This window comes from Lissotriton helveticus, chromosome 7 (genome assembly GCF_964261635.1).
Source record: "Lissotriton helveticus chromosome 7, aLisHel1.1, whole genome shotgun sequence".
In the NCBI taxonomy this organism is placed as follows: Eukaryota; Metazoa; Chordata; class Amphibia; order Caudata; family Salamandridae; genus Lissotriton; species Lissotriton helveticus.
This window is the reverse complement of record NC_136068.1, coordinates 397,016,063-397,040,448: the sequence shown is the minus strand read 5'-3', so window position 1 is coordinate 397,040,448 and position 24,386 is coordinate 397,016,063. Positions and strand designations below refer to the sequence as shown.

Sequence of the window (24,386 nt, the reverse complement as noted above, 5' to 3'; positions counted from 1 at the left end):
ACAAGCGCAGAGGTCGCTCTCTGATAGAGCAGCTTCCTGCTTGCCATCGCTCTTTTCCAAGACAATTGGTCATCGATTAAAATACCTAAATAAGGGTATTCCCTAGCTCGTTCTAATCTGACTTGCTCAATATAAAGAGGTTTAGGATTCTTTACCTTGGGTCCTGTATACATAATGAAGGTTTTGCTTTTGTTCACTTTTAACCCCAGAGAGAGCATAAACTGGCAATATTTATCCACTTGTTTTTGTAGCTGAACTAGTGTTCTAGCTAGTATGACGGAGTCGTCAGCATAGAGTAATGCTGGGATAGGGCGATGGCTAATAGTAGGTAGGTCCTGGTTCCTTACTAACATGGCTGTTTCCAGCCGTTAGTATATAAGTTAAACAAGAAGGGAGCCAGGACACAGCCCAGCCTGACTCCTCTTGTAATTGGGAATGAGGGTGAGAGTTCTCCGCCTATCCCATATCTTACACAGGCCGTGGCGTCAGAGTAAAGCTCACGTAAAAACTTGATGAGTGAGGGATCAACACCCAGTTCTTCTAGGATGGACCACAACCTGGCATGTATTACGCAGTCAAACGCCGCACTGAGGTCGACGTAGACCAGGTATAGGTTACCCCCTTTTGCCCCCACGTACTTGCCTATTAAAAGGGTTAAATTTAGAGCCTGTTCAACAGTACCAAGCCCCTCCTGGAAACCGTACTGAAGGTCGGTCATGATGTTGTTCTCTGACGCCCAATCCTGGAGGTGTTCCAGGATCAGGCGCCCCGCGACCTTCCCCATGGAATCCAGGAGGGAAATAGGCCTGTAGCAGGCTGGATTGTTTCGATCACCCTTTTTAAAAATTGGAAGGAGTATGGAGGAGGACCAGGAGTCTAATAAGCCAATTTTTGATACCGCCGCCATCACCTGGGTGACGATGGGGGACCACAGGTCTATGTTGGTAACAAAGATGTCAAGGGGGACTCCGTCAGGGCCAGGAGCCTTTCTGGTTTTTGAAGAAGATAAAGCTTGTGTGATCTCACTTAGGCTGAAGTGGAGGTCTATTGGGTATACCTGCGTCCTGGGAGGATCAGCTGTCATTTTGGCCTGTGTGGTGCAGGTTGAAGGAGAACCACTGTAGATCTTTGAAAAGTGGGTCACCCATTCGTCTGCAGTCACAGCCACATCCAAGTGCTGGTGTGAATTTACATCAGCCAAGAAAGGAGATTTGACTACATGCCAAAACTGGGAGCTGTCCTTACTTTGGCAGCTCGCGTGTAATTGGGCCCATAATTTTTTCTTTTGATCCATTTTACAGTTATTCTGAGCCTGTTTGTACTCTAATCTAAGTTTGGCTATTTCATTTTTATCTCTAACAGGATTGTGTATTGCCTTTTTTAAGGCAGTTAGGGCCAGATGTAGATAATTTTTATTTACCGACCTCTTAAATACCGAGTCACACCGACTCGGTATTTAAGAGGTCGGAAAATAAAAATACCGAGATGTAGGTAATTGCAGATGTGCAATTACCGAATCGGAAACAGTCGGTAATTTCCGATGTGGTAAATACCGACCAGTTAATGCCCATGCATTCCTATGGGCTTTGAAGCCCATAGGATTGATTGGGCATATACCGGTCGGTATTTACCACATCGGAAAATACCGACTGTCACAAGGGTGCAGGGGGTGTCACTTTGACACCCTCTGGCACCCCCAAAAGAGGCTCGGGTGCCATGTGGCAGGCATACCTGCCCTAAGGGCAGGTCTGCCTGTCATATGGCATAGGTGTGCATGCACACATGTGCATGCACACCAGAAACGGTATTTTACCATCAAGTATTATTTGATGGTAAAATACCGATGTGGTACTGCTTGTGGGACTCAGAAGAGTCCCACCTACATACCAATTGTCCGGAATCAGTAATGATACCGACTCGGTATTTTACATACTCGGTAAATTTACCTACCGGTAAATTTACCGAGTCTGTAAATTACAGGGACCTACATGTCAAATTGCTTTTACCGGGTGGTAACGGCCGAATTTGGCCGTTACCACCCGGTAAAAGCCTACCTACATCTGGCCCATAGTGCTTTACGACAGGCCGAGTTGAACCATCTTGGAGAAGGCTGATTGCCCTGTTTATGATGACGGAGTAACTCGGCCTGTATAATATTTAGAATCTCCTGAAAACTAGATATGATCAGCTCAGGTGGGGATTCATCCGCCAGGCAGGTGTTTATCCAGGGAAGTGCCTTGGATATAACCTTACTGGTAACTATTGTGGGATCAATCTTGGACCATTTCACTGAAAATCCATTGGTTCTATCCATGGCCAAAGATTTCTTGGTCAGTAAACTCTTCTTATTTGAGTGGAGATCATCCATGGTTATCTTAAGGATGATACTATTCGGAAAGTGGTCACCTGAGATCTCTGAGCCAGTGGTAAACTTAAGAAGTTTGCCCTTTAAAGTATAAGAACATAAAATAAAGTCTATAGTAGTTGAAAAACCCCTACCGTGAAAAGTGGGTCTGAAGTCTGCAGGGGGGTCTACGAGATCATTTGCGTACATCAGTTCTAATTAGATGAGACTGTCATTAAGAGAGTCACCTAATTGGGAATGCGAAAAATGAGTCAATGGACAATCTTCTTCATCCAGAAGCCCGCAAATGCCTTTCTTGTGATTAGCGCACAGTGGGACATTGAAATCCCCCCCCCCCAAATTACGTTACAGGCAGATGATGGTTGCTTGATTCGTTGCTCATTTGTAAGGTGGGAAATGTCAGATACAATTTTCACACAGTCTACAGGGGATAGGTTATTGTAAAAATTAATAAAACAGTATGACGTACAGTTATTAAAAATAACCATTATAATTTGGTAATTCAAAGTGGTATGGAGAACAGTGATATTCTTTACATCCAGATTATTGGAGATGTACACTGCTAAACCTCCCTTAGGTCTACCATGAGTAGTAATACTTGCTGGGGTATGAAATGTTTTGTAACCTTGTAGATGTATTGGGTCAGTTGTCCAGGTCTCCTGTAGACAAATTATCTGGTGGGTATATACGAAGTCCAACCATGATTTAAGAACGATCTTAGAACGAAGACCTGCTACATTCCAGTATAATACAGATAGTAACAGAGTAAGGGAAGTTAAGGTGTTAACGACTGAACTTCCTGATTGGAGTGGAATGTGGGAAGAAGTATGATTGTCTTCAGTGACAGGGGCAGGCTGGGCTTCAAAACACAATTGAGGGTGTAATTCTGCTAATACAATTGTGTCTTCAATATGAGGCAATGACAAGGAACTAGGAGGTAGAGTCAGAGGTAATGAAGGTTTCGGTGAAGTAAATGGTAATAGTCCAGAGGAAAGGGAATTCACGTTATCCTGGATATTAACAGATGGTGGTCAATCCACCATCTCCAGGCAGTCATATCTGTTATATGTAGGAACACCCCTCCAGCCAAAGGATGGCGCGGTGTCTCTACCCCCTTGCCCTGCCCAGTCTAGCCAATCAGGTCTTCTGTTCCAATTTCCTACCTGGGTCCAGTTCCATTCTGGACCTGACGCAAAGCGGTTAGCTGGAGGATAAAAGAAAGACAATCGTTTGGTGCCTATTCCGTCTTGTGTTGGTTGGGAAACCCAGGAGCAAATATGTTCAACTGTTTGTGAATCTTCAAAATTAATAATAACACAGTCCCCGTGAATTGTTTTTAACTCTTTGCCTACCCAAGGGACCCTACGGACCGTTGTGACTCTGTTATTAGAGTAGGGGGGAAGGGGCCTGTTAGCTGATAGCCAGTGTAACACTTTATTTTTTAAGGACCAGCCTGGTTCCTCTGAGTTTGGGTTTAACTCAGGAACCCCGGTCATGATGACAACAAACGGGGTGGCTTCTGGGGGGAGGTGGAAAGAGCGACCGCCTTTCCGATTAGTGTTGTAGGCGGCATTTTTAATTGCTGGGGCATGAATTAAAGTACGAGTAGGGACTAGGGCTGGAAGTGGGACTGGGACTGATGGTGTAACAGGGCCCTTTTTCGCGGCAGTAGATGATTTTGTTTGCTGCACAGCCGTGTTTGATGGTTTTTGGTGAACTACTACAGTAGTAGTAGTAGATTTAGGTGCTTGGAGAATAGTTGTTGTCCCTATTTTGGTAGGTTTGGGGTTGAGTGTTTGAGCCACGGGAAGAGTAAGAATTGAGCTCTTCTTAGTTTTGGATTCTGAAATTAGCATTTCTAAGGATTTTTCTATTTTGGACAAGGATAGCACGATAGGTTGCATGTGTAACTTAATTAGTACCTCTAGTCTATCCAATAAATGGATATCTTGGGTACAAGGGTCGTGCCCTCTTTCCTCGTTACCACTAAGGCTAAGGTTAGGCATATTAGACGAGAGATTGATAATATCTGGTGTTATAGAGTTAGCCTCTTGCTGAGGTAACGAAGATTGGCTAATACCTTGTTTAGACGGTGAAGATTGTGAGGTGGGTTGAATCAGAGATTCTGGATGAGCCCGGGAATTGGTTTTCTGGGACATGTTCTTTTTCCCTTTTTTCCCTTTACTTTTCTTCGGTATAGCACCCTCCCTAAGACCCCGGGTATGGGAGTCCTCCCCACTCGGATTTGTAAAGAGAGTCGGAGTTCTCTCGAGTGATAAGGGGGATTGGGGTGTGGGAGACTGAGATAGCTGAGTGGCTGAAAGTTCAATAGACACCGACAGATCCACAGTACCTGGAACGGTGTGGGAGTCCAATGGTGCGCCAGAGTCTAAATGGCGCAGCGGAGTTCTAGCTGCAGCCAATAGTCCCAAGGAGGAACGCTTGGCTGCAGCCAGATCTTGGGAGACCCGCCTTTCTAATATGAGGACACCTTGATTGATAGCATCATTAGCCCTTGCAATAAAATGATCAATCGGGCCAATGGTCTGGGCAGCATGAGATGTCTTACTGCTTCTTGTAGTTCTAGGCGACATGCTAACAGTAAGGGTACACAGAGTTAGGGAGATTAATGTGCAGCTCCGGGACACAACAAAGCAACAGTAGTTAATGTATCACAGGAAAGGGAGATGACTTGAACCCAAATGTCAATGGGGTGGCCCAGTCCAGTCTTACCCGGTCTTTAACGGGCTTAAACGGGCCCGCCCTTGGCCCGGGCTTCGCCCGGCGTCCCGCGAGACGGGGGTGATGCTGTATTTGAGCGCCTCCTGGCGCGCAAATGTCGCGGAGTATGCCGCTAAGGATGCTGGGTCTTGTGGTCTTTTAGGCCTCACACCCCGCTCCACTCGGCGGCCAGACCCCGAGGTGGAAAAGAGGTCAGGCGGTGGGAGGCGGGTGGGCAAAGACCCAGGTTGTCACGGTCCTTGCGAAACAAAGAATCAGCAAAAGTCAGCAGGAAGCACAGCAGGTAAAGTGGCAGAATACACAAAGTTCCCCCCCTCGACCGGGGTGATGCTGTATTTGAGCGCCTCCTGGCGCGCAAATGTCGCGGAGTATGCCGCTAAGGATGCTGGGTCTTGTGGTCTTTTAGGCCTCACACCACGCTCCACTCGGCGGCCAGACCCCGAGGTGGAAAAGAGGTCAGGCGGTGGGAGGCGGGTGGGCAAAGACCCAGGTTGTCACGGTCCTCGCGAAACAAAGAATCAGCAAAAGTCAGCAGGAAGCACAGCAGGTAAAGTGGCAGAATACACAAAGTTCCCCCCCTCGACCGGGGTGATGCTGTATTTGAGCGCCTCCTGGCGCGCAAATGTCGCGGAGTATGCCGCTAAGGATGCTGGGTCTTGTGGTCTTTTAGGCCTCACACCACGCTCCACTCGGCGGCCAGACCCCGAGGTGGAAAAGAGGTCAGGCGGTGGGAGGCGGGTGGGCAAAGACCCAGGTTGTCACGGTCCTCGCGAAACAAAGAATCAGCAAAAGTCAGCAGGAAGCACAGCAGGTAAAGTGGCAGAATACACAAAGTTCCCCCCCTCGACCGGGGTGATGCTGTATTTGAGCGCCTCCTGGCGCGCAAATGTCGCGGAGTATGCCGCTAAGGATGCTGGGTCTTGTGGTCTTTTAGGCCTCACACCACGCTCCACTCGGCGGCCAGACCCCGAGGTGGAAAAGAGGTCAGGCGGTGGGAGGCGGGTGGGCAAAGACCCAGGTTGTCACGCTCCTCGCGAAACAAAGAATCAGCAAAAGTCAACAGGAAGCACAGCAGGTAAAGTGGCAGAATACACAAAGTTCCCCAAGTATTCTTTTATATAGACTTAACACAAGACCCAAACGACAAAAATCCACAATAAGGTATTAAGAAAATGACTTTAAGATGGTATAAATAACTCAGTTCACTTTAGATGGTAAATGCGACACGTTTCTCAAAAAGTACCTTTGGATGCGTCCCGCAAGATAAACAAAAGGTTCACAGGGAGAACGATGCGTCGGTTCCTTGCTTCAGGGGAGGCGATGCGTCTGTTACTCAGCGCTTGCGCAATGTAGGCGATGCGTCTGTTCCTTACCGGAGAGGAGGTGATGCAACGATCTCGTGGTGCGGCCCGGTTGCGATGCGACAAAATGGCGCCTTGATCCGATGCGACGATCCGGTGTGATGCGAGAAAATGGCGCCCTTGATGCGATGCGACAAGGTGAAGACGATGCGTGCACGTGCGACGGCCGTGTGGTGACTCTGTAACTTTGGAACCGCGACAGGCCTCTCCGGTAATGCGACGGCGACCCTTGTAGTAGCGACATGCTTCTCCGGTGATGAGACGACACACAGCTGCGACTGAGACATGCTTCTCCGGTGATGCGACGGCGACCCTTACGGTGGCGACACGCTTCTCCGATGATGCGACGGCGACAGCTGCGGATGTGACACGCTTCTTCACGTTGAGTCGCGCTTCCAGCTCCCAACAACACGCAGCCTTCTGCATCGACCATGATACTCTAGGCCAATCAAGTCCTTGTATGATTTTTTCGATTCACAAACTTTCCAACGAAGTGTTTCCATTGAATATTTGTATATATTTGTATCATAGAGGTGTTGTTTAGACATTAAAGGGTTGGTTTTGTGTGATTGCAGATATGATGTATGTCAGAATGTGAGAATGAGTCAGTCACAAGTTTAAATGCTACACTGCACGTAAGTATGGGAGTGAGAATGGCGTTGAAAGATTCTCGGTGAACAGTGCGAATAATTTTTCTACCAATGTGAATTTTGTTGTGGGGAGGAATATATTTGTTGTTATGTTTATCGAAAGTGTCTAATAATTGCTCTTTTCTAAAAATGGTGAAAATTGAAAAATAAAATAGATTAATTCAAACCAAGAAAGTGGTTAAGAGAGACTTGTTTAATTCGAGTCCTCCATTTGAATTTTTTAAGACAGTGGCAGTACTGGCAGTTGGATTTGTTTATTGTTTAACGGGCGTGGCCTTGCTGCGTATATGCCAAACCCTCTTTTGGTCAGTCTCTTGGCAAGCCCACTAGCAGCATTTGATCTACAGGCCATGGGCACACATGGTGCACTGTACTAGGGTCTAACTGGTTAATCAAGTCAAGTCAAAAGAAGCCTTTATTCGATTATTCATCTTAAAAAAATACATGCTACACATCCAACATTATATCTTCATTTCTAAAGTGCACTGCTATTTGTTTAAAAAAATAACTTAATGTGAAGTTAAAAACATGAACTAAGACAGTATTAAATCATTTATACACAACTTCATTTGCAGAGTTAAAAATTAAACATGATAGAAAAAAGACAATTAATACAAAATGACCGAGTCTAGTTAGGACCTTATAGCTTAATTAACTGGGACCTTGATGCGAGTTAATCAACCTCAAGCGTAGAATCCAAGCCCAACCTAGGTATTTTGCAACCCCTATTACTATCAAGGGCGATAGATCAGATTTTAGGATTCTACAGGCTATGGATGCTGAACGAGTGCCCAAACTTCTACATAGTGGACGAAGCCACTTTTTCCTAGGGGCAGCATACAGGGGGCAAACAAAAAGAAAATGACACACACTTTCACCCTGCCTAATACAGAGTGGACTGTGCTCTGGCCCTCCCTTACCCCATGATGTAGTTAGGCACCTCAGTGGTAACGAGCCAACTCTCAGTTGATGGAAAAGTTTGCGATCCAGGGGCTTGGTGATGACATCCCAGTACTTTTCAAAGGAAGAGACATCCTTCAAAAGAACAAATGTCGTTGTTAAAGAACTTCCTGTCATTTCCGAGTGTCTTTTACCAACAACCCATTCCCAGTATAGATTTCTCAGCTCCTTTTTGGGTGGAAAGGTGGCCGAGTCAGGGTTGTGCCATAATTCACCAAGTCCCATGGCGCACAGAGTGGATCTTACCCCTTTGAACCATCCTAAATTATCAGAGCCCAGAAAATCCCTTACCTCTAGACATGCTTTGGCGTAGAGCAGCAGCTCAGGTGTAGTCCACAAGCGCCGCCAAAATGCTAGGGGTCTGAATCTCGCTAGGTCTTCCACTGGTTGGAACCCTAGATCATACAAAAGCGGGATGCGCGGAGATGATTTCGGTAATCCAATCGCCGCCCTAAGAAATTTATTTTGGGCCACCTTTAGGGGATCCAGGTTACTGAAGCCCCATACAGAACAGAGGGCAAAATTTTTGGGCCGTAAATTTTCATGAGCGGGGAGATTGGCCGAGTATAGGAGCTTTTATGTTCTTTAAGGAGAGCTCCTCCTATTTGCGCATGTTTTAGTGCCAAGAGCTCGACTTGCGGTTTCCAACTAATGTTTTCACTAAAAGTGACACCTAAGTATGTGAATAACGTAGTCTGCTCAAGGGTAGTGCCACCCATTGTAACCCTGGCAGCAGTTGGAGATGTTCCTCTCAGCACCATAAACTTTGTTTTGGAAATGTTAACCTCCAGCTCATGCTCGCGGCAAAACAACTCAAATCTTGACAGGGCCTGCTGGAGACCCTGCCTCGTCTTAGATATTAACAGGGTGTCGTCCGCGAACATGAGCAGAGGTACTTTCATCACCGCCAGTGTGGGAGCATCCGTGGGGTGGTTCACAAAATAATTGGTGACCCCATTAATAAAAAGGGAAAACAAAGTAGGGGCCAAAACACACCCTTGTCTAACACCTTTAGAAACTGGAAATCTATCCGTAACCTCCCCAGGCTTACCCCAACGTACTTGTGCAAAAGTGTGGGCATGTAAGTTCACTAAAAATCGCACCAGAACAGCGGGCATTCCCAGCTTCAATAGGCATTCCCACAGCTTGGACCTAGGAACGAGGTCGAAAGCGGACCTTAGGTCCACAAAGGCTGCGTATAGCTTGCCCTTCCCAAAAACAACTGTCTTCCAATATAGGAGCACAAAGCGGAATGCTTGGTCGAGAGTGCTCACATGGGACCGGAAGCCTGCCTGCAGAGGTGTGAGAATATCAAAATCATGAATCCATTCCTGAATCCTACCTAATACGAGGCGGGCTATTATTTTTTGCACCGCATCGATGAGGCTGATCGGTCGGTAATTTGAGGGAACCGAGCGATCGCCTTTCTTATAAATTGGTAGAATTTCTGCCCCGTACCAGGAATCAGGGACCTTTGCTCCCGACGCAAGAGCATTTGCCAAGTGGCAGATGTACGGGGCCCAGAGATCCTGATCCTGCAGAAATACATCAGCAGGAATACAATCGGGCCAGGTGCTTTACCTCTCGGAATTGTTGTCATGATATTTCTAACCTCAGAAATAGAAAACGTAAGTGATTCCTCAGAGACGGAGCATGGGAGGTCAACCAAAACAACATTGTTACTCCTGAATTGTTCCTCAAAAAAGCTTACCCACTGTTGTTGACCAACATGTGCTGGGCTAGGGTGATCTTCCTGGCATTTCCCCCATTTTAGTAAGTGCCAAAACTGTTGCATGTTTCGATAGCCACAGGCTTCAGTCAGACTTACCCACCGGTCCTCATCCCAATTAGTTTTAGCCTTATGTTTAGCTTCATTGTAAACTTTTCTACAGGACCTAACTCGACCATGGTTTTTGGATTTAATAGCTAAAAACAAGTCCCCTTGTGTCCGTCGACACTCATCATCAAACCATGTGACTACTCTAGGCCTCATCTTCCTGTCCTGTTTAGGGATAGTCTTAATAAACAGCTTTTTAAGGCCCCGAAACAAATTGGAATGTATATTTGTAAGATTTGCATTAATCTCGTCCTGCGACCCGCAATTATTCAAAAGCTCCAAGGAGCTGGACACTAAAGTTCTAATCTCCTTTCTCGCTCCTTCATCCACAGCAATTTTGGGCCAGCGCACCCTTCTCATATCATTACTTAGGGTAACCTCAGCTGGGACTACGTTTGACTCCCAACTCTTGGTCTTTTGAAAGCTAAAGTCCCTTAAAGCCAATACAAGCGGTTCGTGATCACTTTCGGGGCGTTCAATAATTTCCATATCAACAACTGCAACCCACAGCTGCACATCGACTAAGATATAGTCGATGCGACTGCTGTGTCTGCCGTTGTTGAATGTGTGCCTACCCTTCCTGTCTGATCTTACCCTACCATTAGTTGCTCTCAGACCCTGATCTAGGCACAACCCCTTGATAAACGTGGCGGAGCAAGACCATTTCCCAATCGGTGGTAGATCGAGTTGTGGTATTCCCCACGACATGTCTTCTTCCTCTGTAAGGGAACCATCATCAATGCCCAGTGGCTCGAAGCAAGTATTAAAATCCCCCAACACGACCTTGTACCCTTCTTCAGTTACATTAAAGAGGAAGTCGTCCAGGAGGAGAAGGGTTGGTGAGACTCGTCCACCCTGGAGGCCCCTAACATAGATATTAACTAAAAGGATATTTTAGCCTTTGGAAGATCTAATCCTTATTATTAGTATGTCTTGGCTGTCTATGGCAACTTCTTCAGCCCATACACCCTCACTTTGACGGACCCAAGTTGTCAACCCTCCTGCGGGGCGCCCTTTTAGTCCTTTTATAGCGGGTTTACTAAAATTTAGAAACCCCACCCGAAACACCGGCACAAGTGCCCATGTTTCTTGAAAGGACCAAACATTCCCTTGATCTATAAAGTCCACCCAATCAGGGATACACAAACGGGACTCAAGCCCAGCTATGTTCCAACCTACACACTTAGTGTAGGCGGAGTCCAACAAGTGGGGGTTTGTTACCGCAAGCTGGACTGACGCAGTAACTGGGGCAATGAATGAGATATTATCTTGTGCCGTTGTTGTACTAACGCTAATACAAGGTTCAGAACACTGAGCAAAGGATAAAACCTCCAAGCCCATATCCGCTGATGCCAAACCCCTCTTTTCCCCTGTATTACATAGAACATTCCCAACAGTGAGTCAATCATTTCCATCAAGATAAGACAATGGAGCATATCTCCCGGCGGAGATCAAAGACTCGACGCTTAGCAGGTTTGGACGACCCCGGAAATGGATGTTGTTAGACCTGGGTACCAAGGGTGTCACATTAATGCTAGTGCGGGCTTTAGGAAAAAAGTCAAAGAGTTCCCACGTTACAATAGGGCCATCACCAACTTGTGGACGCCAGCCTCTGAGAAATGGAATTACTGGGTACTCCTAAAGTTAACAATTACCAGATCGCCTGATATATCTTTAGTCCTGCGGCCAAGCCACCCCACCCTTCGAACATTTAAGATACGGCCATCTATGGTAGGAGGAAGGGGTCTATTCTTGGAAAGCCAGAAGGCTACTTTATTTTTTAACTCTTGATAGCCTTCTGTTTTCCCTTGTTTAAGTTCCGGAACCCCCGATAATATACACACAAAGGGCGCCGCATCTGGGGGGAGGTCGATTCTGGAATTTTGGTTCACGTTTAACTTTGTAACAATGGGATCAGGTTTTTTGTGGCCAGAGGGACCTTGATTAACTAAAGGTGTCTGAATTTGTGTGGGCCTCTCTGTGGGTAGAATTTCTGCTCGTTGCAATAGAGGTACAGAGCTATTTCCATCCTGATGCTCAACAGGGGCTTTATCTGTAGATCTATCCACTTCTACTGGAGAGGGCTGGGTTTTAACTAGAGCCATCAGTCTATCAACTTCTGAGGTAAGTGCATCTATCTTATGCAACAGGGGGGATATGATTTCTACCATTTTTGTCTCTAGTTTAGTCTCGAAAGCGCCCAGTAGGAGTTCAAATTGTTCCATGTTTGTACTACAGCCTACAATAGTTTGCGGCGATTCTGGTCCCCCATGTTTGCCTTTATTTTTGCGAGGGGATACCTTACTCTCTAAAGCTTTTCTTGGCTTCCCACCACCCCGTTTGGTTGGCACTTTCCTGCAGGCCCTGACTGCTCTCGCTGTTTTGGAGCGAATCTCATCTGGCCCGGGTGAACCAACTGGGCTAGCAACAATATTGGGAATTAGTTCTGTTGGGGGTGGGTGTACCTGGACGTCTGTCACTACCATTCCCCTGCTTCCTGAGTCAGCGTTAGCCTCGAGGGGGGTCACTGTTGTATCGGGGAGGGAGCTAGGGAGCAAAACCCCCGAGGAGCCAGATTTCCCTAGTGAAGCTCTCCGATCACTATTAATTTTGGAGACCACTTTTACTAAGTAGTTATCAAGTGTGGATACTCCCGGGCCCTTGGTGGTGTTTTTACAAATAGACATATTTACACAGCGTGATTGAAATGTAAACCAGGTGATTAACAATATTAAATAACTACTAGCTACCTAATTGAACACCTCCAAAAGCACAACTAGCCAGACACACTAGTGAGATACAGGGCAAAGAAGCTGAGGAATTTGAGCCTTATTAGAGTCACGCAAACAAAACTTATGCACGCCTAAATCTAAGCAACAGGTATTTACTGTACAACCAAAGTCCGTTGCCCAGGCCAGTCTCCTCAGGCCTCTGAGGGCCACAGAGGGCCCGCCCTTTGCCCGGACTTAGCCCGCGCGCGTCCCGCGTCGCGGGGGTTGTGGGGGCTGTGGTCCTCCCGCTCCGCGGTCGCTGTTGTAATGGTTTGCGGCGGCGGGGATGTCCACGGGCAGCAAGTAACCCCCAAGGAGCAGAAGTCACCTCCAGGCAACCTACGGGATTCTCAGGACTTTCCCCCGCTCTGCCGGGGAAGCGCCAATGTTAAATGCGCCTCCGGGCGCCAAAGATCAAGTGTCAGTGGGCGTGGCAGTCACGCCGGGGGTTGTGGGGGCTGTGGTCCTCCCGCTCCGCGGCCGCTGTTGTAATGGTTTGCGGCGGCGGGGACGTCCACGGGCAGCAAGGAACCCCCAAGGAGCAGAAGTCACCTCCAGGCAACCTACGGGATTCTCAGGACTTTCCCCCGCTCTGCCGGGGAAGCGCCGATGTTAAATGCGCCTCCGGGCGCCAAAGATCAAGTGTCAGTGGGCGTGGCAGTCACGCCGGGGGTTGTGGGGGCTGTGGTCCTCCCGCTCCGCGGCCGCGCTGTTGTAATGGTTTGCGGCGGCGGGGAGGTCCACGGGCAGCAATTAACCCCCAAGGACCAGAAGTCACCTCCAGGCAACCTACGGGATTCTCAGGACTTTCCCCCGCTCTGCCGGGGAAGCGCCGATGTTAAATGCGCCTCCGGGCGCCAAAGATCAAGTGTCAGTGGGCGTGGCAGTCACGCCGGGGGTTGTGGGGGCTCGGTTAACTGGTTAATCAAATAAGCCAATTATGGAGTCACTAATCCATTACAATAATTTACAATAGGGAGCACTTGCACTGTGGCACTGAATAGCAGTGGCACAATGCCCAAAGAATCTAACCAGCAAAAACATATCAAAAACAGAGGAGACAACAGAGAAAAATGGAAGGGAGACTCATGCAATGGACCAGGTCTAACAGGGGCCATGTAAAATACCCCTTTCAAATTTTGCCCTAATTGCCACCACAACTTTGCACAACGCGATCTACTCAACGTCTGTAACCTCTGTCTGCCTAGGGATCAGAAGGATTAGGACTGCGAGTCCTGTGCTGTATTCGTGTTGAAGACTCTCAAGGCCCGTCGAATGCAGAGGGAGGACCATCTCGCAGCCATGCTCGTCAGCCAGGAACAACAGGTATTGCTGAGGGACTTGGCCTCTCAAGCGACAAAGACAAACAGGAGGTGACTGCAGAATAGACACACGGAGGATCGGATGTTGAGACCCTCCAAGGGGACGCTGGGAGGAGGCGTACCCCGCAAAATACGGTGAAGGACGTAGAGAAGAAAACAGACAAGGTAACAAAATCCCCTCACTTGTCGGTTACCAAGGGCCTCATAAAGAAGGCGCAAAAGGCAGCCAGCTGTCAAAAAAAATGGTGACCGAGGGTCAGCCATGCCGGAAAGACCCCCACAGATCCCACTCCAGGGATACCGACGAGGGAAGAATGTCAAAATCCTGAAGACAGGGCCGGACGAGAGGCCGCTGAGGACAAAATCATACCTTCGGAGGCAGGATCCACCACACCCAAAAAGATGATCTCCCCGGCTTCAGACGCCGAAGGGGCCCTCGAGACGGAGAAGAAGAAAAGACGCCTGGAGGCAGAAATGGCAGAAGCTGACACAATCTAGGAGCAGTAATTCCAATTTCTAAGAACATTACAAGCAGCCCCAAAACTAGTCAAACTGAGTTATTCCCAAGCAACCAAAAGGATGTTTGCGTCCTTGAACTAAAGATTTCTGGATTAACGTACACACTAGAGCAGCAGTTAGTTGCTTACGTTTATCAGGAAGAAAGTCCTGGTTAAAAACAAAACAGTAATAGTTGTTCCTCAGAACGACAGATGGCTAATAGTCTCCATGTACGTGGACGATGTCACACTATACATCTGCGATCCTGATGTGAATCTCACACCAGTGACACGAGAGATGCTACACTTTGGGAGCCTGTCTGGTATCCAAATAAACTGGGCCAAGTCCACCCTACTCCTGCTCAACGAGGGCACGCAAATATTTGACTTACAATACCAGATCACATGGTCTCACTGCCCAGTACGCTACCTGAGCATTTGGATAAGCAGAGATACTCAGGAGTTCTGGAGCGCAAACAATGGCAGGGTAGTGACTTGGCTAGAGATAAGACTGCACATATGAAACAGATTACAAAAATGATACTCCTTTCCAAGCTAATGTACCTCTTTGCTAACATCCCAATGCCACCTACTCTACACTTCCTAAAACGCCTTAAATCCATTGTGGTTGTATTAGTATAGGTAGGCAAACATCCCAGAGTATCCAGGGAACTTCTCACCCTCCCACTGGCACAGGGTATATTGGGGGCCCTGGGCCTTACACTATACACATATTGGGCCCAAGCTCAATTCTTACATTTCTGGCAGTACCCAACACCATTCCAACCCCAGCGCCGGAACACTTTTGTGTAGCTGTGCGCTGTATAAATTAAATATAACATAACATAACATGTAGCAATTGAAAAGGATCGAGCTGCCCCTATCCCACTAACTACAGCCCTATACTAGGACTATCAGAACCCTAAACACGGCAATGCTCTATTTTAGACTAGCATCTATCTGGCTGCCCTCTAGCCCGCTGATCAATGTGCTGTGATACTGTATTCCTCAAGCTTTTACATTGCACACCTTATAGAGTGAGGGTAGTGGTTAATCTACCTTGGAAGAACTGTACCCCTCCATTGTTACACTAAAGAATTTTTCTGTACATATTGTGTTGTCTTAATCATCTGTAATTTTTCTTCGCTTGTTCCAGTGTTATTTAACTCTAGCTTATCGATCTGGCAGGAAATTGATGTTTAATTACCACTGGTAGACATGCAGCCTTATGGCGTTAACATCGATGCATTTTATCGTACAAGATGCGGTATTCCTTGTCTTGTATCTCACTGATCTAGCTACAGTTAGATGTCCGCTTAGCTTTGATCGAGTCGGTTGCTAAAAACCAAGACACCTTTCTAATACATTATATAAATCCAGCGGGGAGCGGAACTCCAGTTAGCTCTGATATATGTTCAATTAGCTCTGTTAGATGCACTGCCCTCTGGTGTTGAAAACAATGCACCTCACTGTACATGGCACTACCAGTCTTTCCTTGTATCCCCTCTGTGCAGCAGGGGTTAGATGTTCATTTATCCTGGCAGCATCTGTTACTAAAACCAAGGCACTTTTCTAATGCACTTTACTAATCGATCGGGGGGGCTGTTGTCCAATTGGCTCTGCTGGATGTCCTCTGGAGTTAATGCCAATGCACTTTATTGTATATGATGTTTGTAGACTTGCCTTGCATTTCGTCGATCCAGCGAGAGTTGGTCTTTCATTAGATTCAGGTAGCAAGTGTTGCTAAAACCAATGCACTTTATTCTAAAAATGCCAGACTTTTTTTTACCAATGCCTTTCGTTGTTCTTAACTCTGCAAAGCCACAACACATTTTCTAAAGAATTTGTTTTGTCATTGCAAATTTTAATTGAATTTGGACGACCAGTTTTTCATTTAATTGTTGGCCAACATAATATTCTGTAATTCTAAGGTTGTTGAAAATTAACTGTGTGTTCTTTAATATGTTCTCATTTCTTAAAATACATGTATTCATGTTTTAAATGTAGAGCAATGGGATGGTTGCAATCGTTTTAGTAACCAATTATTATAATTTGAATCAGAATTATTTTCCTGTGCCCTCTTACCTCCCATGTCCCTTTTTAGGTTGAGCATTCAAGACCTCTTGTATATACTATAGTATATACTTAAATGTGTATGTACTATGTGGGCTCTGGAGATCAGCCCTAGAACTTGTCTGCTTCCGCTCAGGGACTTTTTTTCTGTTCAACTGCCTCTGTTTAACTGTCTTGATAAAAAACGACCAGTAGAGGTCAGTAAAATACCAGAATTGCTTTCTGCTTGTTCAACTGCCTTTTTTTAGCTGTCTTGATAGAAAACGACCTTTAGAGTTCAGTAAAATACCAGAATTGCTTTCTGCTGAGGGTCTTTCTTTTTTTATGTTTCGCCTGGCGTCCGCTGTGCAGCAGCGTTCGCGCAGGCGAAATCTTTTGAGAAGCAGTATGGGGCTTTGTCCCGCCTCTCTGTTCCATCGGCTAGCTCCATAAATGGAGGCGAGCCATTGGAACAGAGATGCGTCAGTCATTGCCCGAGCAGATTCATGGGCGTTCCAGTGATGTTTTTGCTCTCCGCCCCTTTGTGAACGTCATTGCGGCGGTGGGCGGTGGTTTTTAAAGTTTTTTTTGGGTCATTCCTCCTGGCCGACCGCCGCCGGAAGAAGTCCAGGTGAGTGCTCCCCTCCCCTCCCGCTGTCTGTGTGCCCGTTCCCGCCCCCCCTCCCGCTGTCCGTGTGCCCGTTCCCGCCCCCCCTCTGTCCGTGTGCCCGTTCCCGCCCCCCCCTCTGTCCGTCTCTGTCCGTGTGCCCGTTGTCTGTGTGCCCGTTCCCGCCCCCCCTCCCGCTGTCCGTGTGCCCGTTCCCGCACCCCCCCTCTGCCCGTGTGCCCGTTCCCGCCCCCCCCCCCCTCTGTCCGTCTCTGTCCGTGTGCCCGTTTCTCGCAGGACAGTGCCCTGCCTGTCGGTACCGTGCTCTGCACCCACCACCCCGGCCCTCCGGGTTGAGTAGCAGCTGCCCTGGGCCGGTAATATGACCCCCTCTCACTCCCACCCAGAGCGGCAGTGAGGCGAGCGGGCCTGCCCCTCCTCTTCCTGAGAGTGCTGAGAACAGAGTTGCTGAATCATGCTTATTACAACTGCTTTGTAAATGTGGACTCCACCTGGTGGCTTACAGACCTCAGACCCACCCAACCCGCAAGCAAGAAACCTCATCTCATCATAGACAACACTCTGGACATGTACACCCAAGTGGCTTTCAGGCAGCACCAGGAAAATGGGAACCCAAGCCCTCCTCACCAGCAGACCAGACTATGAGGCAGTCTGTCCTCAGGAATAACCAACCATTTCATAAGACTTCCGACCATAAGGACCTCAGCTGCCAGACCAGTCCTTAATCTCCAATGCCGAGCCCATAACACACTCCACTTTAAGCAGCTCTACTCACTCCTAATACACTTTGTGTGCTTCGCACTTTAAGCTCCTCACCCACGCCTACAAAGTGCTCCAAAACATAGGCCTTACCTATTTGAACAACTACATCCAATTCCACCTATCTCTCATACATGTGCTCTACCCACTCTCACTAGCACACACCCCATCATACACAAATGCAGATCAGGCTTTGCCTTCCCATACATGGCTCCTAAAGCATGTAACAACCTGTCACAACACATCAGAGCCTCCTTCTCCCTTCTTGAGTTCCACTATGAGCGCACAATTGGTTCTTCAAGGAAGCCTACCAGGGCCAGACTCACTCATCTGCCACAGTGCCAGAGTACTTTTGCGGGTGATAAGCGTGCTTTAAAAATGCAGCTGACATAATATCTGTTTATCAATCTCTCCATCCTCTTGGCTGCTCTTCGGCCACCCATTCATGCCTCCTTCCACCCATTCTTGATTCCATCCACCCATGAATCCTTCTTTCACCCTTCCGTTCTGTCTTTCTTTCTCTCCATCCCACTATCTCTCATCATTACATTCATCATCCTTCTCTCCAGCCTACATTCCATTTTTCCTTCTCTCCATCATTCCATACACCTTTCATCTTTCCTTTCATTCACCCATCCTTCTCCCCCTCCTTTCTTTCACGCCTTCTTTTCGCATTTTTCTCCTACACACAGCTCCACCCGCTGTGCTTGCTTCCCTGCCCCCTCGCTGTGCTTGCTTCCCTGCCCCCTCGCTGTGCTTGCTTCCCTGCCCTCTCGCTGTGCTTGCTCTCCTGAGTGTGTGTGTGGCTCTGGGTGGGTGTGTGTGGCTCTGGGTGGGTGTGTGTGGCTCTGGGTGGGTGGGTGTGGCTCTGAGTGGGTGGGTGTGGCTCTGGGTGGGTGTGTGTGGCCCTGGGTGGGTGTGTGTGGCTCTGGGTGTGTATGTATGTGTGTGTGGCTCTGGGTGTGTGTGTGTGTGTGTGTGGCTCTGGGGTGTGTGTGTGTGTGTGTGTGGCTCTGGGGTGTGTGTGTGTGTGTGTGTGGCTCTGGGTGTGTGTGTGTGTGTGTGTGGCTCTGGGTGTGTGTGTGTGTGTGGCAGTATGTGTGTGTGTGTGGCTCTGGGTTTGTGTGTGTGTGGCTCTGGGTTTGTGTGTGTGTGGCTCTGGGTGTGTGTGTGTGGCTCTGGGTGTGTGTGTGTGTGGCTCTGGGTGTGTGTGTGTGTGTGTGTGTGTGTGTGGCGCTCTGGGTGTGTGTGTGTGTGGCTGGCTCTGGGTGTGTGTGGCTGGCTGTGTGTGTGTGTGTGTGTGTGTGGTAGTAATTGCTGCCTGCTGAGCTCGTCCGTAGGGTACAATAGGTCTCACATTTGCGAGAGATTAAGCTATTGACAATGTAAATTACAATGCCATTTATTTATCGGTTTTCAAAACCAACACATAAATACAAATTTTGTCAATTACAATGCCAATGGCTGTAACTTTTCCAAAGGCGAAACCGTTGCATTGTAAATGCTTGTTTCTTTTTCTGGCAACTGCCTCTATTTAACGTTCTTGATAGAAAACGACCAGCAGAGGCCAGTAAAATACCAGAATCACTTTAGCATTCTCTAGATTCCAGTCCATAGAAATTGTCCTCCACGAGCACCCGTAGACAATCATATTTTTTTTAAATCTTGTATTTTTAGTGATATGACCACCGAAGGCCTTGATTTTATATTAAAAACAGAGCTTTAGACTATACCATTTCCTGCTGAAAGGCAATATATCTCTCCATGTGTTCCCATACCTAGTGTGTCACGCAGTTTGGTGCTTACTTTCCCTCCATGTTAAAGAACAGTAGATGTTTTAGCACCCAGGCTAATGTGCTTCATAGCTAAATACATATAAGGTCCCAAAGGCGAGACCGATTGCATTGCAAATGTTTGTTCTGAGTTGAGGTTTAAAAAAAAACGTGCATTACAGGCCTTTAACTTGGGGAATCCTAGCCCCTTACACACAGATGTATCTAACGTCTATCCTTTTGTTTCTGCAGTGCTCTGGAAATGCTGAGATATCAAGATATCAACTTAGAAAAACTTGCGCAAATATTTCCAGAATCCTTGAAGAAATTTTCAGAATCTGAAAAAGTGTCGGAGCGCCTCAAAATTGAAGGTACATTCTAGGATCCTCTGGACCATATACTGAGAATCCCACTGAGATCAGAGACCCCAGGAACGGACATAGGTCCTGGAAATGTACAAAATCAGAGGGACAGGCAAACTCAATAGCCTCACCAATGTTCCCTAGAGATACCAAGCTGATGAAATCACACACACACTGCACATAGATAAACTGTCCAGTAATCCGAGGGATAAGTAGTCACACCAACAATTCCAGGGACACACAGTCCTGCATGGCTCTGTTTTGGTCCATGTTTCAAGTATACCTTACTCCTCCTGACTTCAACCTGCACATTTGGGTTTACCAATTGCATTTCACAACACACTGATCTAGTGCCTAACTTTGCTACACGTTTGCTTGGTTTCAATAGTGTTGGCCTTCCTTGCTGCCATGCCCACCCCTTTTTTTTTTTTTTTACTTTCGAGGTTGCTATCGTTTAAAGCGATGTATGAACTAGTAGACAACTTATTTTTTTCAAATAAAAACTGGTTTCTGTCATACTATTTGCATCCATTCTTTTAGAACGGAGCCTATGCAGTGATCTTATTGGCCTTTTCATGATTATGCCATTAGTCTATATTTATAGGTAACCAGCGTTTGATTCCCCAAACTCTTTCGCCCTAGTGTTGATAATCCTGAATGGTTTTTAACACACTAAAAGCTCCTAGTGAGCTAAAGGGTGATGCAAACGTCTTTCTTCATTTTGGGCCATCAGTTTGGCAGATAAGAGCCACAATTTCTTAAATTACACCTTTCCACTCTATGCCATAGGTAGGACATTTTGCTGATCTTCAGCACTATTCATCTTTCCTATCAGATGCAAAATGGGAATTATAAGAAGCAGATATTTTTCTGCCCAGGCGGTAGCTTTTGGAGCAGGCATGGCTTGGAACTCTGAGCAATTATCAACCATGTGGCCTTCATGAAATCTCTAATTGCAATCTGGTCTCCGGCTTAGGCATTTGAGATTTTTCATCAGGAAGTTTAGCTGAGCCAGTGACAGAAGGCCACATCAATTATTTGTGTTATGTTGCGCAAGCGGTTCATAATGTATTGTAGTTGAAGGACAAAAACTGACTGCCACTGCCAGGGACCTATGAACAACTAGGAACATTATTACAACTAGCGACATCGAGGGACTCGGCGGCCAGCTACTGACAGGCTCACCCTTAGGGGCACTTCTGGAGATTAAATGCACAATTTTGCATACTAGGTAAAACGAATCACTAATTCAGTGATAATGAGTACCCCCCGAAGTCGAAAAAGAAGATATATTTCTTAAAGGGAAAGCCGTAAAATTAATAAAAACCCAGCTGAAATTCTTAACCCTAAGAACCTTAAATGTCAAATAATAGCCCAAAGCATGACACTCAGTGATACTGCGAAGAAGATTGATACAGCAGTGAATAGGCAGCTGATCAAAAGGTATAAGTGCAAATATGATGCTAAGTCTGGGACACATCCAAGGGTCGGTATAACCAGGAAACCACCTGGAGCTGCTCAGTGGATCACTTGGGGCGATAAGTATCAAAAAAGCGTTTTGAGATTCTCAAATTGCGATCTTTAGGGAAACGCAATTAGAGAATCTCAAAATGCAATGTAAGTAGGATTTGCTAAATATTTTGCGAATCCTACATATTCCTTATTTGCGAATTGCAAATTGAGATTTGCAAATAAGTAATACCTTCCCATTCATTCCTGTGGGCTAGAAGGCCCATAGGAATGAATGGGAAGACATTCTCAATTTGCGATTCCCGATTAGAGAATCGCAAATTGAGAATACAATTTCAAGGTTGCAAGGGTGTCAATAGGACACCCTGTTGCACCCCTTAAATAAGCATGTGTACACATGTGGCGCACATATATGCCCTAAGGGCATGTATGTGCGCCACATGGCACTTTGAAAAATGCAAAAAAGTGAATTTTTCGAAGAAATCGCAAAACCTGAAGTTGCGAATTTCAGCGTTTGCGATCGCAATTTGCCTTCATACATATGGCCCTTGCTTCTTGTGAAGAGTCGTTTTAGAGTACAGGATGAAACAGTAAATCAAGTGGAGATCCCTCTAGCAGAATTTCCTTCCCTGTACAGTCCAATGGCAGAGGAGATTCTGCCAATAGATTCTTCAGTCGATTTATCACTTCACCATCATGGGATTTTCATTGAATTCATAAACTCTGTGCACTCTCTGTCGACGCATGGATTCTGAGACACATTTTACATTGTAAAAATTAAATTAAGAAAACTTCTCTAAGACACATTTTCTGTATATTATTAATTTTGGTTGTAAATTGCCCTTGAATAACTGTTTGCACAGAATGAACTCTCTTTTTATTTTTCCAAAAACTCCTACAAAGAAAAGCAATGCAGAAATTGCGCAGGAGTTTTTGTGTTTTTACTTAAAGAGAAATGTTGTCCCTTCCCTTTAAAGTTTTTCGAATACACTGTGTTTATTATGTCTTGCAAAGATAGTTTACGTGTTCGTTTTTATGCTTCATAGAGCAAGGATATTTGAATATATAGCTGCCTTTTTAGGCTTAATATTACTTTTCTTCTCTGAAGAAAGGTTTTGGCTTCACTCAAAGATCTTGGATGTCAGTCACGGTTTTCTTCCGTTTTTTCTCCTGAAGTTAGGTTTATTCCAGTTTTTTATCGGGGTGAGTCTCTACTCATCCATCTTGTAAACATGGCAAATACCTTTCTTAAGATGGAAACCTCTGAAAAAACAAATGCAGCTTGTGTACTGTATTTTCTAGGCATCTATTTTGATCAGTGTGGTGTCTCTTAGAAGGTATCAGTCCAACATAAGCTCAGTGGTAAGTTGTTTGTTCCTCCTGGAGTGTCTTGTTTCTCTCTGACACCTGGAAAGGTTGCTCAAAGAAGGTACGCCTTTTCACTTTTGTTTTACATAAAGACACTAGATCTTCATGGCTTTCATGGTGTCCTACTCAGTGTCGTTATACGGAAATCCCTCAGTCAAAGTTAAGGTTCTTGGCTTGTGTCAGTAATTTGCCTTGAGTAACCAGTCTTCTTCAGAAGACAGGCAAACAGAAACCTCTCCGACAGAATCAAGAGGCAGAATACAGGATCCTCAACTGATGGAAGACAAAGGGGTGTGTCAAGCTGCAAGAACAACAGTTGATGGGCATAATGCAGTACAATGTCATACATTCACCCCAGTACAGAGCTGGGCCTAAATCCATCGTTTTTTTGCTCACCATGCCATTCCAGTTTGAACCCAGCCATATGCAAATCAGTCTTGACCCTGTGCCCCATGAGAACAGTCCAGTCCGAACTGCCAAGCCAGGTCCTCCCCGGACAGGAAACAATCATCCTAGGACCGGTTTCGGGCCTTCAGCCAGGATAGCTTTATTCCAGTGGCATGGAGAGCACGGGACTCACGTCTGAGCATACCCATCCCACTCGGGGTGACAAATGCAAAAACAACAGTTGATGGACAGAATGCAGTACAATGTCATACATTCACCCCAGTACAGAGATCTGGGCCTAAATCCATCGTTTTTTTGCTCACCATGCCATTCCAGTTTGAACCCAGCCATATGCAAATCAGTCTTGACCCTGTGCCCCATGAGAACAGTCCAGTCCGAACTGCCAAGCCAGGTCCTCCCCGGACTGGAAACAAGCATCCTAGGACCGGTTTCGGGCTTTCAGCCCGCTTCAGCCAGGATAGCTTTATTCCAGTGGCATGGAGAGCACGGGACTCACGTCTGAGCATACCCGTCCCACTCGGGGTGACAAATGCAAAAACAACAGTCGATGGACAGAATGCAGTACAATGTCATACATTCACCCTAGTACAGAGATCTGGGCCTAAATCCATAGTTTTTTTGCTCACCATGCCATTCCAGTTTGAACCCAGCCATAGGCAAATCAGTCTTGACCCTGTGCCCCATGAGAACAGTCCAGTCCGAACTGCCAAGCCAGGTCCTCCCTGGACTGGAGACAAGCATCCTAGGACCGGTTTCGGGCTTTCAGCCCTCTTCAGCCAGGATAGCTTTATTCCAGTGGCATGGAGAGCACGGGACTCACGTCTGAGCATACCCGTCCCACTCGGGTGACAAATGCAAAAACAACAGTTGATGGACAGAATGCAGTACAATGTCATACATTCACCCCAGTACAGAGATCTGGGCCTAAATCCATCGTTTTTTGCTCACCATGCCATTCCAGTTTGAACCCAGCCATATGCAAATCAGTCTTGACCCTGTGCCCCATGAGAACAGTCCAGTCCGAACTGCCAAGCCAGGTCCTCCCCGGACTGCAAACAAGCA

At 46.7% G+C, this 24,386-nt stretch overlaps 1 protein-coding gene across 5 annotated transcripts in view; it reads left to right on the top strand.

Annotated features, from left to right (window-relative positions):
- The window catches only part of MTO1 (mitochondrial tRNA translation optimization 1), a 569,440-nt gene that overhangs the window by 474,283 nt on the left and 70,771 nt on the right, over positions 1–24,386 (top strand). For all 5 annotated transcript variants that reach the window (XM_078652253.1, XM_078652255.1, XM_078652254.1 and 2 more), the window contains one exon: positions 19,969–20,087. In XM_078652253.1, the coding sequence (XP_078508379.1) occupies positions 19,969–20,087 (119 nt within the window). The remainder of the gene's footprint in view (positions 1–19,968; positions 20,088–24,386) is intronic.